Source organism: Euleptes europaea, chromosome 5 (genome assembly GCF_029931775.1).
Source record: "Euleptes europaea isolate rEulEur1 chromosome 5, rEulEur1.hap1, whole genome shotgun sequence".
In the NCBI taxonomy this organism is placed as follows: domain Eukaryota; kingdom Metazoa; phylum Chordata; class Lepidosauria; order Squamata; family Sphaerodactylidae; genus Euleptes; species Euleptes europaea.
Genome location: NC_079316.1, coordinates 37,533,581 through 37,550,997, shown reverse-complemented (window position 1 = coordinate 37,550,997; position 17,417 = coordinate 37,533,581). Strand labels below are relative to the sequence as shown.

Below are 17,417 nucleotides of genomic sequence, written 5' to 3'. Positions count from 1 at the left end.
GAAGCCTCACCTCAAAAAGGATGTGAACAGAATGGAGTGGGTGCAGAGGAGAGCAACGAGGATGATCAAGGGCCTGGAGACCAAGCCCTATGAGGAAAGGCTGAGGGAGTAGGGAATGTTTAGTCTGGAGAAGAGGAGGTTGAGGGGGGACATGATTGCTCTCTTTAAGTATTTGAAGGGCTGTCACTTAGAGGAGGGCAGGCAGCTGTTCCTGTCGGCAGCAGAGGACTCACAATAATGGGTTTAAATTGTGGGAGGAAAGGTACTGGCTGGATATTAAGAGAAATGTTTTTTACAGTAAGAGTTGTTCGACAGTGGAATCAGCTACCTAGGGAGGTGGTGAACACCCCCTCACTGGCAGCCTTTAAGCAGAGGCTGGACAAGCACTTGTCAGGGATGCTCTGGGCTTCTCCTGCATTAAGCAGGGGGTTGGACTAGATGGTCTGTATGGCCCCTTCCAATTCTATGATTCTAAGTGATAGGAGCAGGTCACTGACAAGAACTCTGGTGAGCAATTTCCTCAGAGCTCTGGGTATCCGGTATCATCAGCTAAGCCAGAAGTTACAAACAGCTCTATGGCTGAACCGGCAGGAATTCAGTAACCAGAGTAGAAACACAAAGAAACATGGACACTGAGCACGTACGGCATTAAACTTCTGGCATGCATGTGCAGAGGATGACAGAAGAGGCATGCTCCTGCAGACACAGCAGCAGTTAGTCACAGCCACAGCTGAGAACAAGTGATGGAAGCAGGTAGAAGGAAGGCAGTTGTGCCTTCAGGGACAGTCTCACAAACACTGTGAGGATAATATTCCATAACCAGGAATACTATTCTATAACCACGCCTCATGCGATGCACTTAATGCACTCGATTGCCAATACAGACATATTTCACAATATTGTGCTATTTCACAATAATATTGTGCTATTTCACAATAATCCTCTGGCATTTGAGCTTTCTCTTACAACTCACTTAAAATAACTCTTAACAGTGCAATCCTGTGCAAAGTTTCTCCTATCGATTTCAAGGAGCTTAGACTGGGACTGCGTGAGAGAATAATGTTCATGGAGAATAACTAATGCTAAACCAACTAAAAGTGCAATCTTATGCAAACTACTCTTAAGCTTTCTTTTTGCACTAACAGAATAAGGTAGTATAGGCAGCTGGGGTATCTACACAAGGACAAGGTCTTTGTGCAGGATACAGATTGCTCTCTCCATTATTTCACAAATAAGGCACTGAGAAATCAGTTTGTATTTAAAGTCATATAAAAAATTCTTCATCCTCTTCCTTTTCATTCCCATGGCTTGCTCTTGATATTCCTAGATGAGAACCTGACTGCATCTCTCCCGATACTTTATTCTTTATTTTGGTAATACGTAATGATGGATGGTTTCTATCTGCAGAGAGTAAGCTGATTCTGGAGCCAGTGCCAGGGAACGAACGACATAGCTCCTGGGGTGACGGAAGACCGTCTTGCAAGTCCCTTGAGAACCTGTTCAATGGAGAGCCATCACGTTTAGAAGGTTCCACTCTGTAGCCTGTATCAACATTAGTCTCTTCCTCCTTGCAATGCCAGAGTTCACTACTAGAAAGTCTTATCTGAGTGCTCAAGTTCATGTAAGAAGGTATTAGGTCCTGCAGAGAAGAATCTGTGGGACAAAGTGATTGGGATGAAGAGCTAGAGTGGCTTTGTGAGGGATCACAAAGACTTCCTGGAGCATACATCCCACTCCGTGTAGATTTGTTTTTATTCTTCACAGCTCGAAGAGTTCGATTTTTTTGCTGCACATTTATCCGTCTCGCAGCTAATGGGGAGGGGTTGGAGTAGTGGGGGAGCCTTTCCTCACTTGCATCGTTAAGGCAATTGGGAAGTGAATCCTGCTTTCCACTGTGTTTTGAGCTGGTTTGAACCTAAGAAAGAAAAAGTAAAAAAGTCAGCAGCGCCTTGGACATCAGTAACGTGATCGTGTCTTCACCTGAGCCTCTAAGCCCATAATCTGCAAATGAATAATGTAAGGGTGTACAGAGAACGTTTAATTGATATTCCTCGTAGGAAGCCATTCAAGCCGTGAAAGCTCATGCATCATTTGAATTCTGCAAATCAATTGTATGGATTATTCAAGCAAACATAAGCAAAAAGAGAATGAAGTAACATTAATACATTACTATAGAACATGCCCTCAACATTTATAACTAGCATTCAGGGGATTCTTAGCTATTTCTCTCCAATGTCTTGAAACATTTCAGTGGAAGTGTTTCCTGCCTTATTGGTTTTAATCAATAATGAATTATGATGTACTGACCTCCCCCATCAAGGAATAATACATTATCATCATATGAATGGAAAGATGACAAAAGGGGAGGTGCATACTGATCAGCTCCAAAGTGAGCTATGAACATAGGTCCGTATTTAATACAAAATGGCGGTTTCATAGTCTATGGATTTAGCATGGTAACATTAACTGGAAATATAGAAAAACCCATGAGCCTTTTATTTAGTTGATCTACTATTTTAATATCTTTTGGATTCAGTTTAGAGATATTCTATTCATGCATCCCTCTGATAGACAAGCCTTGCCAACAATCAAAGAGACCTGGGTCGTTTAATGAAGCTGAAGTCATTCATACGTTGTTCAACCATCATTTGGTTGAATTATGTAACAGGACTCACTGTAGACGTGACAAGCAATGAGCAACATTTTCCATCAACACTATCTATGGCTGTAGACCAGACTGCTTTATGTATGAAAGGATTAAGCAGTCATAAATGACTGATATAAGTAGGTAAGAAAAAGGCAACTGGAATTCTACCATCCCTGAGCAAGACCAAACAAGCAACAATGATGATTGCTTTCTCACCACCATGGGCCTCTCTTGCCTCTGGAGATTCAGTAGTCTGTAAGGCAGGGGTGGGGAACGTCAGGCCTGGGGGCCGTTTAAGGCCAGCGAAATCATTTGTCCTGGCCCTTTGTGGGTCATGGCAGATCTCTAGCTCAGAAGGATCTAAGACTGGCGATCCGCCCCCTCCCGTGGTCAGGAATAGCCTCTATTCAAGGCAGATGTGAGTTTGTTTTGCAGAGAAAAGGAACCCTTTTCCCCCTTGCAGAAGAGTTGTTAGCTATGGAGCTGCTAGGACCGCCCAAGAAACTGTATTAACCCTCTCTCACCCGGGCCATGGAGAAACGTATTTCCTCCGTACTACAAGAGGGCTGGGAGCAGAAGAGACGACAATTTTGTATGGCCCGCGAATGATGTTATAAATATCCAAATGGCCCTTGGCAGAAAAAAGGTTCCCCACCCCTGCTGTAAGGCCATAGTGGTTACTAGCCTGATGGGTTACATATTCCTACATCATTCTGTAAAGCATCCTCTTGGGCATTATTTCCCACTGGTAGCCACATGGCTATTTCTAGAACTTTTTAAAGAATTTGTTCAGCTTCTAATAGTTGGGACTAAGTAGCTATGAAGAAGCTAAAATTAATTTTAGTAGTTATACTAAAGTACATGAATACTTGGAAGGTAGATGGAAACAAAGCTGATCTAGATCTATCGATCAATGGCTATTACATAGCAACAAAACAAAATGTCCGTGCTCAGAGGGCACAGCAGATTATAAATGAAGTAAATAAGTGTGCCTCAGAGTGTCAGTTGCTTCGGGAAGGGGAGGGATAACAGCATGGGAAATCTATTGACTACATGCTGCTCTTGAAGAAGAAGAAGAGTTGATTTTTATATGCCGACTTTCTCTACCACTGAAGTCAGAATCAAACCGGCTTACAAACTCCTTCTCTTCCCCTCCCCACAACAGACACCCTGTGAGGTAGGTGAAGCTGAGAGAGCTCTTAATAGGACGGTGACCAGCCCAAGGTCACCCAGCTGGCTTCATGTGGAAGAGTGGGGAATCGAACCCGGTTCTCCAGATCAGAGTCAACCGCTCCAAACCACTACAAACCACCGCTCTTAACCACTACATCATGCTGGCATCTGGTTGGCCACTAGGGAAAACAGGATGCATATAGCAGAAGGTATACCAGCCTTTACTGGATGTCATCTTAAACTGGTGAAAATGATGCAACTCCATTCTGACAAAATGCCCTTCACCCTCCCCCTTGTCAGAAATATCTATATGTGACTATGGTGTTCCCTTTATATTTCACAATGGGTAGCCGTGTTAGTCTGTCTGTCGCAGTAGAAAAGAGCAAGAGACTAGTAGCACCTTAAGACGAGCAAAATTTCCAAACTCTCCAAGCTCTCTTACAAAGGGATTTCTTACAAAGAGAGACTGCTGAATTACAACTAATAATGAATCTCAAGACAATGCATTCTCCTGGATTGAATAGGGACTTGGAATTCCTGTCTCATTACCAATGCTGATTTCTCCAGCCTACTACCCCTCTGCATATCACACCTAATCTAATCACACCTGGTAATGTCATTTACTTGCTTTTGACACTTACATGCTATTGCCAATGGGTGTCCTAATTCACTCTACTTAAGGATAGAGGGACACATTCTAGCTGTATCTGAAGAAGTGAGCTGTGACTCACAAAAGCTCATACCCTGCCAGAAATGTTGTTAGTCTTTAAGGTGCTACTGGACTCTTTATATCTGACATTCTCAGAAAAAAATCCTTGAAGTCCTTTCTAGCTTACGATATGCTGGTTGTGGAAGCGTTTACTGGAGGAGTTCACTTTCCTACCAGACAATCCTTAGACAGAAATGATCAATAACATGTCTCCATCAAATTGATGGGTAGACACAGGCACTTTGCTCAAATTGCCTTCCTTTCCATTACTCCTTGTTAATAACTCCTTTCTCTCATTAGTTAAAAGGGCACGCATGCCAGATATTCCAAACTCATCAGTTACATAAATGTAAAAGAAATATTTAAATAAGACAGCAGATATTTATGAATAAGCTTCTAAATATGGGCTAGCAACAATACTCACTAGTCTACACAGGTAATATATACTATACAGTCTATACTTTTTGTAATAATAGTTGCACGTATCCTCTGTAATTCTATTTGATCTCCATTTTAATGAGCGGAAGCTGCTCGGGAGTACTGACACTGATTTTGGCCACTATTTATACACAGGATAATACCTGAAGCAGGATCCTGTTTCCTTCATAGTCTTCCGTTTGCCACCTAGTACTGCTGATAGGAACACAGGGATTAGGCAGGAGGGGAACCAGCTGCCCAATTTCATGCACCTTGAACTGCAACACCGAAGATTCCTTCAAATTGACCGACAGCCCTAGAGGCAGCTGCTTCAGGCAAAGCTGGACTGCGACGCTCTTGGTTGTGTACAGCACAAAGGCACAGAAGCTGCTTTTTTGCACAGTCGCTTCTTTCTGCAGGATCATCTCGTAAAGCCTCACCGCATCGTCGTAGTTGTCAAAGCTACAGTAGAGTGTGATGCGCAGAATTTCAGAGCCATAATGAACTTGTCGCACTCCCCACACCGGCAGATGCTCATCTAGCCCATAGAACTCCTGATTACCAAGGGCCTGCCAGGACGGCTTCCCACGAGCGCTTTCCAGGTTGACACGGTGCCACGGCGGGTGCTGGAAAACGTCATGGACTTGGAAAATCCGCTCCTCCCCCAAGTCTTCATGCAAGAAAAGCAGAATGGATGTTCCAGGGAACCTGGAGCTCTTTTGGCGGGATGTCTCGTAATACTTAACTGGCGAAGTGACTTCTGACACAAGGAAAAGGCGTACGTCCAGGCAGATCCATTTCTGAAGCTGACTGAGGGTCTGCCGCAAGAGTAATGCATATCCAGATTTTGCAAGCAGGTGCACAGACATCACCAAAGAGTCTGCTCTTCCATCCATTGCACACTGACCTTCAAAACACAAAGTAATGACAACATTGCTGCTTCAGTGCGTATACTGCCCGTAGGGCGATCCCACACAGAGCCAATTAAAGAGGGAAATTAGAACCTGCCTTTCCCAGCCAATTCCCATTTAAGCACTTCTGTGAACTCTACAAACCTCGATACGATACTAACACAAAGATTAATCTTCTTTTTACTGCCTGCAATTCGGGTTGATAGTTGCACATGAAAACTCAGGGGTAAGGCAAGGAGGGGGAGCTTCCCCGTCTCCTGATTCCCAAGGCTGACTTTCCGTTATATTAAAGTCCCTCTCCCATTTCCAAATCCCAGCACCTCCCTACAAATTTCCCTTCCAATATAATATTATTACAAAAATCAGGGGTGAGGGGGAAAAGCAATAATTGCAAAGAGATTTGATTTTATAAGCATCTATATCTTCAAATATGATAGAAAATTACCACCTGACAACTAGCAGATCCCAGGTAACAGCATAACTTGCTGGACTCCGACACCATCTCTGTGAAAAATTCATTGTGGTGTTTGTGTTTTATTTAAAGGCTCAGCATTGTTTCGTTCTTTCAGCATGCACACCAAGCATTTCTGCTTTACAAAGCCTGCAATTTTCTTTTTTGAGACAACACCCTTCTGGGTTGTGCAGATAAACCATTCTTTTAAAGGCTGAAAGGAAATAGGACAATTGAAAAGAAGCCAATGTGAATACTGCAGATAGCAGATAACTATCTCCAAGAAGTAATCTCAGGAAAGCCATGACTTCAGGGGAAATGGTGTTTGAATGCGAGGTTTACACATTGCTATTCTATTTAATATGGAAGGAAGGGTCCCACATCTGGTTCTGTGGCAGTTATACCAGAGGCTTCATTTCCGCCCCGCAATCACAAGGCAATATTTATGTGCATGTGGGCTCATTTTCTAGAAATGCTTGCTAGTTGGCATCTAGCTACCTATTTCATACATTTGGGATCAATCCTAGCAGTGGAAAACAGCTTGGTTCCATCCTGAAAAGCACTGAAATACACTGTTTCGTAGCCTTGTGCATTTTTTTAGAATTAATTATAATAATTACAGAAATGGTTATTTTGTAATCATCATAATTAGTATGAAATGAAACAAATTCCCCATCTAAACAGCCTATCATTAAAAAAATGATTTCTTTTGTTTTGTTCTTTGTTTCATTCTTTTTTTCCATTATTACAGTCTTGCCTCTCTGACTCTACTGGTTTTCCTGGTGAGGGCACAACCTGAGAGAGACTCTGGGCTTTCTTGATTGACTGCAAGCAGAAGCCCCTAGAATTCCATACACGTGTAAGGTATTCAAGTCCTGAAGGATATGGGGTAGTACTCTTCCACTCTCCTCTCAACACCTGCCTGGCTATGCCAAATTTCCCCTTGCAGCCTGCACTCCCCTGCTTGCCTGCTGCTCTACAAATCTTCTTCCTCTCCCAAGCAAATCTACCTCAAGGTCTTGCTCCTGCTGCCTGCCTGCCCAAATGCCTTGCCCTCCATTGGCCACCAAATGCCTTTGCCTTGTTAGTCTACCTCTTCCTTGTGCTACTGTTCTTCAAGCTACTGTCCTTCTTATTTGTATTTTATGGGCTTTAATCTATTTTGTTTCTGTTTTAAAATGTATTTGATTTGTTGTTACCCACTGCGAGCCTCGCTGTAGGGAGGGAGGAGCGGGATATAAATCTAAAAGATAGATAAATAAATAAGTGGTCACTGTGCCAGTTTCCCTCACTGAACGCTGCTGTCTGTGTTAATGCATGTTTGGAGTCCTCCTATCAGTTCTCCCACTGACGTTCATTGCTGCAAAACGAGGGGACCTTTTTTGCTGCAAAAAGGGGGACCTTTTTTTCTGTCTAAAATTTGGGAGTGTATGTCCTAGGAGAGATCTACAACTCCCCAGAAGTTTTCCCAATTTGGATGGAAAACCATAAAGGTACAAATCTGGGGGTGGAGGAGTCTTCCATTGAAAACAACGGTAAATAACACAATAGAATTATGAAAAGGAAACAACAACAACAGAAGAAACAATAATCAAACAAAGCCATATGAAAGAACCCAATAACAACAGTCCCTTTTGGAACAGCAAAAATGAAAGAAATGAAAGCCTCCCATGCATAAGCCTACTACTGAGAGGAATTTAAATATTAGTCCATCCATGTGGGACCCACTTATCTACAAGATAATATGTAGAACTCTGGTTATGAATGGTACTTTAGCAAACCGTAAACAGGTAACTGGTGCTGAAAGGCGCTGCTTTAGTTAGAAAAGCCCACATGGATGGCTCATAAAGTGGAGGAAGAGAAGTTGGTTTTTATATGCTGACTTTCTCTAACCACTTAAGAATGAATCAAACTGGCTTACAATCACCTTCCTCACAACAGACACCCTGTGAGGTGGGTGGGTGGGGCTGAGAGAGTATGACTAGCCCAAGGTCACCCAGCTGGCGTCACGTGTAGGAGTGGGGAAACAACTCCAGTTCACCAGACTAGAGTCCGCCGCTCATGTGGAGGGACGGGGAATCAAACCCGGTTCTCCAGGTCAGAGTCCACCGCTCTTAACCACTACACCACGTCGAAACATTTCAATGTTTCCTCCCACTCATGGAAAAGTGGTGCTCTCACAGCTATGGTAAAGATCCAAAGGAAGTATTATGTCAGTTCTGCCAGTCATCAGCTACAGGGGCCTTTCAGACACAAGCAGCGTACTCGGGGCTAGATCCACCCCCCATTCCCAACCCCCGCTGAGAATCTGTCTCATTTTTATTGTTGTCCTCCTGGCTTTCTTCCCTTAGGCCAGCTATAGAAGAGCAATACAGCTGCTGCTTGTTCTGCTCTTAGTTGTTTAAACATTTGTGCTGCACTCAAGAGGATCACACAGACAGAAGATCGATATTAACAGTAACATCGCAAGCCCGACTGGTTTTAGCTGGCCAGATCTCCCTTTCAAGGAGGATCCTGCAACCTATGGCTCCAGAGCCTGGATCAGCAGACAACCAAATACAACTGTCTTTAAAAAATGAACAATCTTTAACGCATAGATATGAAGAGAATGGCAGGCAATGGTTTTTACGGAACTAAAGGGCTGCTTGGATATGTATTAGAGACAGGGAAATGACAGAGGTGAACAGATGCCAGTAACCCATGGGCACACCATGCACAAATTTATGCCAGTGGACTAAAATAATTGTCCAGGGTGCCCCTGTATTTATTATTTATTGTGAGATCTCATATGTGACTAGCAACCACCAGTGTTTAGGTTCCAGACACTTTTATGGATCGCCAATCAACACAACAATTATCAATACTGCTGAACTGTAGATTTTCAGTTTTGCAACTGGGTGCTCACACTGGCTTAGTTGATCTCCCATTCTGAATTTTGACAAACTTTGGCTCTTTAGTTATAAAATGTTGCTTGGCTCCTGCTTTAAACAAATAGAAGAAAAATCAGCATCAGTGTTGGAGCTATCGTAAACTAGGACATATTTAAACCATTTAACACATGCAAGTGATTTATGACACCCTCTTCCCCAGCAGCAAGAACTAATCCATGACAGCCCCTTATCAAAGCGGATTAAACCAGGCAAGAGACTTTTCTACACTTCATTGCAAAGCTTTAGAAGCCCTGTTCTCCTGTACCAAGGGAGGCTTCAACGTGCTGGAATCACTCTGGCCCAATGTACAAATTGCATTGGGGAAATCCAGATTAAATCCTACTACTGCTGCAGCCTCATTGTTGCTTGTCTTTGTCTCTAAAATGGGTATGATTTGACAGGTTTGTTGCAAGGACAGAGATAAAAGGTGGTGCAAAACTCCTTTACAAACCAGGAGAGCTATGTTATAAGCAGTATTTTATGGCAGAGACTTCCAATGTAAAAAAAAAGAAAAAAAAAGTAAAAGTGACATGATGATTACTTGGAAATACTTGAATTTCTGAGATGCATGTAAAACAGGCTCCAGATTCCAGGAAATCCTTTTTCCCAAGCACAGTGCAAAAAAAAAGGAAACAAAAGATCATTCTGCTTCCATTCTTTTGTTAGGATAGCATATGTTGAAAAGCAGCTCTTTGGGGAACTCCCAAAGAGCAAAAAAACTCTCACACACAACCGCCCCCCACAAAAAAATCACACAAGACAGCAATTATCCTATTATCAGTAATTGCCACCTGCTTCCCGTTCCCCTGCACAAGCTTCCCGCCATGTGGGAGTATGCTAATAGCCTATCTTATTGAAAACTCTAATTTTCCTAAGTGTGAACCTAGAACTGCAGTTTGCCCTCTTTTCCCAGCCATTAGTCAGATGGGTTTCAACGTCACGTGCTTTTGTACACACCGCTTCATTCTTCTTCCTTTATACGCTTCACACAAAGTTTTGTTTGCTCTGTGTATATTTTGTTAAAACAATCCACAGTGGGACAGCAATGGAGGAACGCCTAACTGAAAAGATGTTTTGAGGCACAAGGGACCAGAGCCCCGTTATGAAAATACATGGCTTTGACAGTGTTACAGCTCAAATTCAATTTCAGTCATCTCCAGTTAGAAAACAGAAGGCTGCAAGGCTGGGAAATACTTGTCAAGTTAAAAATACTAGACTAGCTGTGCTGTTGGCCATCATTCATCACATACCCTACAAGTCCTGCTTGTTACACATTTTTAACTCCCACATTCATCTTGCAGTTTTAGCACATTCCTGGTCCAAAGTAATTTTTCTCAGCATCGTACAAACTCTGATTAGCGTAGTCGGCAAAGGGGGACATATTTGGGTTTTGTTTTGTTACTGATTTAGTACCCATATGTTGGTCTTTTCCTGTCTGATTTTCCAGCCACTTGCTTAAAAATGCAGGGTGTATTACCACATTGGCAACATAGAATTAAACATAAAATAGCAATATTTTCTAAGAGGTGTAAATCGACGGACAGCACATAACAAAGTTAAAGTTACATTAAATTATTAAAATGGTTCCTTTGAGCAATGCCATTTGATTTCAAATGTGCTGCTTAGGTGCTTTTTTTTTACTTCGTTGTAGCAGTTGCATACTTTTCTATTTTTCCCCCTTGATTGGGTGGTATTTTTCTATGCTTCTGCATCACCTGATGTTGTGTTTATTGTTTTGGGTTCAAAAACAAAAAATAAGTTAAAACGACAAATTATTTCACACTTTAGAACAGAAAGCTCGAGGCAGCCCTATGTGTACAGCAAGCACCCTCAACCCACTTCAAGACATTCCTTTGATCCTGCTTCAGTCCCCATTTCACCCCATTTACAACAGGCCTTGGCAGCTTTTCCAATTGGTAATTTATATATCCGCCGGCATTGTGGGATTCCGTCTGTTTCTCTGCACTCTCCTTTAGTGGTTCACTGGAGCCTTAAACACTTGGCCCGGTTTCTGATTCTAGAAACAACAACTAAACTCCCCTGGAATGGCCAGCATAACATCTGGGAGCAAGGTCCCCAAAGAATGAAGCATGGAAACGTCTGTATATACAAGTACTTAGGACAATGTAATCCCACGGCCCCGTGGAACTTCTGGGACATATCTGTAGAGTAAATGGAGAAATGCATCACCATCATGTGGGATGCTCAAAAATAAGACCCTGCTATTTTCTCTCAGGTGCATCACTAAACCAGCACACATGAAAAAATATGCACAGGTTTGAAAATAATTTGAGAATACTGAGTAACTGTTGGAAGATGTTCAGATGACCCATTTCCATCTGATATGGGAGTGCTCCTGAGTGATATATGATAAGGCTGCTACAGGAAAATGTCAACAAGTAATTCAATTTCAAATAGCCATGCTATTACATAATAGTTGCATGGCCTTGCGCATACCTCTCATTGTCAAGAAGCCAAGAGTCTATTTATTTTTCTGCTCAGAACATTAATCACATGCATTGATAAAAACTTGCATTTATTTTGTAGCAGCAACATCACAAATTACTGTAATGAAGAAGTATGGCAGCCGCATTGTTCCAAAGCAAAACTAAAATCAAGAACAGAAACCATGAATTACTTTTTTATGAGGACCAACCAAAATGACACAAAACAGTGTGCCACCTTTCATGTTCTTCAAAACCTTTCACTAGGCTAGATGTTACAAAAATAAAAGGGGGGAGTGACAGATGTCTCAGGTCATGAACTTAAGATTTGTCAGTAAAATGCAAAGTCCCAAGACTTCTGGGTTCCCCATGCCCTTTTCTTTCTTTTTATAACATCCAGCCTGTTGAAAAGTTCTGGATAAATCAAAAGTTGCCCACTGTTTTGTGTTATTTTGGTTGGTCCTCATAAACAAGTAATTCATGGTTTCTGTTCTTGCTTTTGTAATGAAGTAGTATGCAGTACTGCAGTGATGAACTAGACCCCAATGTTGTTCAAAATATTTATTGCAAACAATTATTACCGGCTATTACAGTTTTGCTTATAGGGGGCCAGATTCCTTTGATGCCTTCAGTAATCGTGGAAAGGTAAAGAACCACAATCACACACTTATTAATACTCATTACTGGAAGTTTGAATCACGGAAGCCTCCCAGCACTCACGGTACAAAAATTAACTTGCACAAAGATGTGAAATACCAATTCCACTAGGAAAGAAAACCTTGTTGGCCTTTAGGCAGCTGACATGACTGGTATTGAGAAGAGATTTGTACTTTGAAGTGTACAGGAAGAATGGAAAAAACCCTACTAATTAAAGTTTTTGAACTAGTTTTTAGAAGATTCTGGACATCAAGCCTTTAGTATTCTTAAAAAGGAGCATATATAGATAAGGGGAAAAATACTTACTTCTGGCAAGTAAGTCCAATACAAGTAGTCCAATACAACATAATCTGGGGCAGGGGGAAACAAATGTGTTAGTTGTATATAGCATTTTGAAGAATCTTTTGTGGCCAAGACATTAAGTTTGCTTCTGTGTGTGTGTGTTAAGTGCCGCCAAGTCGCTTCCAACTCATGGCGACCCATGAGTTGCTTAGGGTGTTTCAAAACTCTCCATATTTAAAAACCAAAGGAGCAACATTTTAATCTTCCAAGGTGTTCTTTTGCTTATCTAAAAATCACAATTTTCTTACAGAGGAACTTCTAAAGGAGAATCCAATGTGAAATTGCTGTATTAGAACACCTTTAAAAAAATCAAGGCAATATATCCACACACACCCCGCCCCCACTTAACAGGGACCTGGTATTATTAACTCACTACCGGTGGCTGATATCTTGCATATCCTAATTACTTCAGCTGTATCTCTGAAACTTCCTATGCTTCTCTCATCCTGCACTAGGCTTTACATTTTGTCCTCCTCACACCCATTCTGAGTGACCACTTTACAGCCAGTCAGCCTCTCTTTGTTAAATCCCCTCTCTGCCTTTCTGCTGTATGTATAAATGGACCTGATGGATTTATACTCCAATGCACCTGATGAAGTGAGCTGGGAATCACAGAAACTTAAGCTGCAGTACAGTTTATATAAGTTTATCCATGCCACAGGACTCCCATTTTATTCTGTGGTCAAGAGGGTGTCGAGCCAGCCTAGCACTTGAATGAAGCCTCAACAGCCATTAGGTCCTCAGAGAAGTTCAGCTCAACATCACCCCACAAAACTGGAGCACTTCTGATGCTATATAACTCAAGACAGGTATTACAAAGTCTAGACCTACAAATGAGAAACAAACGTAGCCAACATTTTTAAGAGCTCTGTGTCTCTCCTCCCACTATAAGGACCTGTGATGGTAGTCTCTTTGCACACACTGTACTGCAGAACATTCGTCATGTTTCCCCACAAGGATGAACCTTTCCTGCCCCACTCCTGAGCCCACCATCTGCTAATGTTCCCAGCATCGGTATCTTCATATTAAAAAAAAAAAGGAGGAAAGAGCTGGGCAAACTTATTTGCAGAAGCCTTATTCATGCTGTTTTGCTGGCCTAAAACTAGATAGATCACTGTGAAAACACAGGAGATGGCACAGTGCTATAGGACAACGTTCCTTTCAGACCAAAACAAGTCTCTCTCTCTCCCCCCACCCAGCTCCTGAATGACTCTGCTGCAAGAGGTGTGCAGAACTGGGTGAGCCAGCTACCCCTTTCTGACGGCTGGCATTCTTTCAGACAGCCTGAACTAGGTGCGCCTCTCTCTGATTGAACTGCCAACCAAAAGGTAATCCTGAACACACACTAACATGGGTTACTTGGGTCAGTATTTGTTAGCGTTATTTCCGTGTTACCCTCATTCTAAATTTAGATTGTAAGCTCCTTGGGACAGGGACCTGTCGGTTGCTCCCGTTACACTAAAGGGCCATTCCTGACCAGAGTGCTACAGATCAATTTTGTTCCGTCCCAAAGGCGGACGCCTCCCTCTTCGAGATTCTACAAAACCATCCTTTGATGCCTGAACAAGCACAATGCCACAGGGATGTATTAAGTTCCTTGTCAACTCCCTGATCTCCCCTCCCCCACACCTCAGTTTCCTGCAAGCGGTTCACATTGCTGCTCCAAGTCAGCTGTGAACAAGGAAGCATTAGACCAAGTTAAACTTAAGTCAAAAGGTCACATTGAAGCCCATGAATACATACATGCTACCATAGCAACCTCTCTTCTCTCTCTCTCTCTCTTTTTTTTGCCAGGTTAGATATTCCAAAGAGTCCATCACAGGACTATTTCAGTACTTCTCATTCTACACTGGCACAGAATGGGAAGGACATCAAATCAACACAAAAACAGGCTATGAAATAGTGGCTCTCTTCTGCAAACAGTACCTGACAAATCTAGATATTTCTCATCGAGAGAGAAGGGGATGTGTGTCTAAATAGCTGGATTTTTTTAGATAGATAGATAGATAGAACATAACACCTAGTGGGTATTTTAGCCTGCAAGCTCCTCAGGGCAGAGACCTGTTTTGCAACTTGTATGGGCCGTGACAGTGCTAGAAATATTTGCAAACCTTGCAGCCTTTAAAAAATAATTATTTGGGAAGAGGGAGCAGAATCCACCCTGTCGCTAACTGAAGTCCTCTTGCCTTTCAAACGGCAACAACTTAGTGTTGACAAAGACGGTTACCGCACTTGTATTCCCAGCGATGTATTAAGAGTTTGAAAGCGTTCTAAAAAATACCGTTCGCACTTTCTACGTATTCCCACCGATGTATTAAGAGTTTGAAAACGTTATCAAAAACACTGTTCGCACTTTGTTTGGCCCCTTTAGCCGTGAAGACGTCTTCCAACCATTTATAAGCCGTGGTATCCAAAAACCCTTTTAAAGCGATGGTTTTTTTTTTTTTTTACAACATTTTCAAACTCTTAATACATCGCTGGGAATACAAAGTGCGGCAACCCCCAAACCTAGACGAGGGGGGAGCACCCTGCCCCTTCCACGAAGGCTGAATGAACGGAATAGGCAGCCGAAGCGTTTCAGAGCATATAGGCAGACAGCAAAACCTGATAAATAAGTCTCGATTAAAGAGGCAGGCCGGGTTTCCCCCACTCTAGGCTGCTGGTAGAATTTGACCGGCAAGGTCACGGTCACACACCCACCCACACCCATCGCGTCGGATGACTTATTGCCGCTTCCAAGAGGTTTCGGGCGGCCGCCTTCCCCGATCCCCAACAGCCCGCAAACACACGCACAAAGGCTGCAAAGCCGGTCCCAGGGCCAAACCAGCAGCCGCCCCTCGGCGGGAAGCGGACCGTCCCCTCCGCCAGCGTCATTAAAAAAAAATTTTTTATTTTATTTTTTATAATTAAACAAAAAGTAAAAAATAAAATAAAAATAAAATAAAATCCTAATACAAACAAAAAAAGAAAACATCAAAATACAAAATCACAAAAAGGGCACTTTTACAACCAATCAATTTACATTGTATAATATCATTTGTAAAATATATAGTGCCCGAATATCCACCCCCCCCCCCTGTGTACCCACCCCCCTTGGACGTCCGCCAGCGCCATTCAAACGCGCAGGGCAGGCAGAGTTCGAGCCGGAGACCCAGCTGAGCTCCGCCGCCTGGAAAGCACCCCAGCAACCCGCCCGCCCGCCAGCCAGCGACCGCCTACCCCCGCAGCCCCTCGCCTACCCGGCCCCCGCCTTCATGCTGCCTGCAGCCGGAGGGAGCGCCGGAGCCTCCTTGGGCCGCCGCACCTGCCGCCGCCAAGAGCGCCTGCGGGCAACAAGTGGCTCGAGGACCCTCCGCCTCGAGCCACGCCCACGCCCCGCCCACGCCCCGCCCCTCGGAGGCGTCGCGCGCAGGCCGGCCCGCGGCGGCTGTGCAGCCCGCGAGGGGAGTTTGCTGGAGAGGCTCCGGCTCCCGCCTCCACTGGGACAGCTCAGGCCATTTACGCACGGCAGGTTTTGCCTTGGGCTTGCCGCTCTCTAGACGCGCGTTTTGCCAATCTGAATTCGCAAAACTGGGGGGAAAAAATGCTGCATTTTTTAGTTTTGAGAATTCGGATGGGGGGAAAAAAAGTGCATTAAGAGAGCGGCAAATACAAGGCAAAACCCCCCATGCATAAATGGCCTCCGAGTAGTCTTAGAGCAAACCATAGGCCACAGCCTAGAGCAGGAGTGGGGAACCTTTTTTCCGCCAAGAGCCATTTGGATATTTGTAATATCATTCACGGGCCGTACAAAATTATCAACTTAAAAATTAGTTTCTTGGGTGATCCTAGAAGCCCCGCAGCTAACGACTCTTCTGCAAGGGGAAAAAAAGGTTGCTTTTCTCTGCAAAACTAACTCACATCCGCCTTGAATAGAGGCTATTCCTGTCCGCGGGAGGGGGCAAACCGCCAGTCTTAGATCCTTCGGAGCTAGAGCTCTGCCAGGACCCACGAAGGGCCAGACCAAATGACTTCGCGGGCCTTAAATGGCCCCCGGGCCTGACGTTCCCCACCCCTGGCCTAGAGGTTGGCAACAATGGGGGGGAGGGCTTTTATGAAAAAAATTAATTATTAAGACATTGACTCATATGCAAGGATGAAGACTGGTTCCATCAGAAAACAGGCAGTAGTCGAGATGAAGACAAGGAACTTCCTGTAGACAGTTTTATCCTGCTCTTCCTCTATGGAGGTCAGAACAGAATGTATGGGACACTGGCTCTCACTTTTAACTTGAGGACATCCTGGCCCCCACCAACACCTGCCCTGGTACCCACCAAGTGTTTTCAGAAAATGTGTGGGGGCCAAGAGTGGCTATTGCCCAGAAGGCTTCTGATTGGCCATTGGTAGGCTTCCCTTTCTGTGTGTGACAGCCCGCTGTTAATGACCTTTGTAATCAAAGCAGTAATTAAGAAGATGATTGGCCATTGGAGATTTGATTGGCAGTGCAGATTTTTTAAAATGTTGCTTTGGCAGCCACTGCAGGTACAGCACAAGGATCTTCACTGTGTGACTGAAGGTAAGCTGCAGTAACATTTTGTGGCTGGTTCCGCCTCCTGCAACAGCGGTTTTCTTGGCTGCACCCCCCCCCCACAGGGTTGCCAGCTCCGGGTTGGGAAATACCTGGAGATTTTGAGGGTGGAGCCTGAGGAGGGTGAGGTTTGGGACTTCAATGCCATAGAGTCCAATTGTCAAAGGGG

General features: G+C 43.6%; 1 protein-coding gene across 1 annotated transcript; it reads right to left on the bottom strand.

Annotated features, from left to right (window-relative positions):
- Window positions 1–1,009: 1,009 nt before the first annotated feature.
- Window positions 1,010–15,993, bottom strand: FAM124B (family with sequence similarity 124 member B). The gene is made up of 3 exons (XM_056850046.1): window positions 15,921–15,993; window positions 5,111–5,853; window positions 1,010–1,915 (listed from the first exon to the last, which is right to left on the bottom strand). The coding sequence occupies exons 2-3, from the start codon at window positions 5,840–5,842 to the stop codon at window positions 1,265–1,267; spliced, it is 1,383 nt and encodes a 460-aa protein (XP_056706024.1). The 5' UTR covers window positions 5,843–5,853; window positions 15,921–15,993; the 3' UTR covers window positions 1,010–1,264.
- Window positions 15,994–17,417: the final 1,424 nt, after the last annotated feature.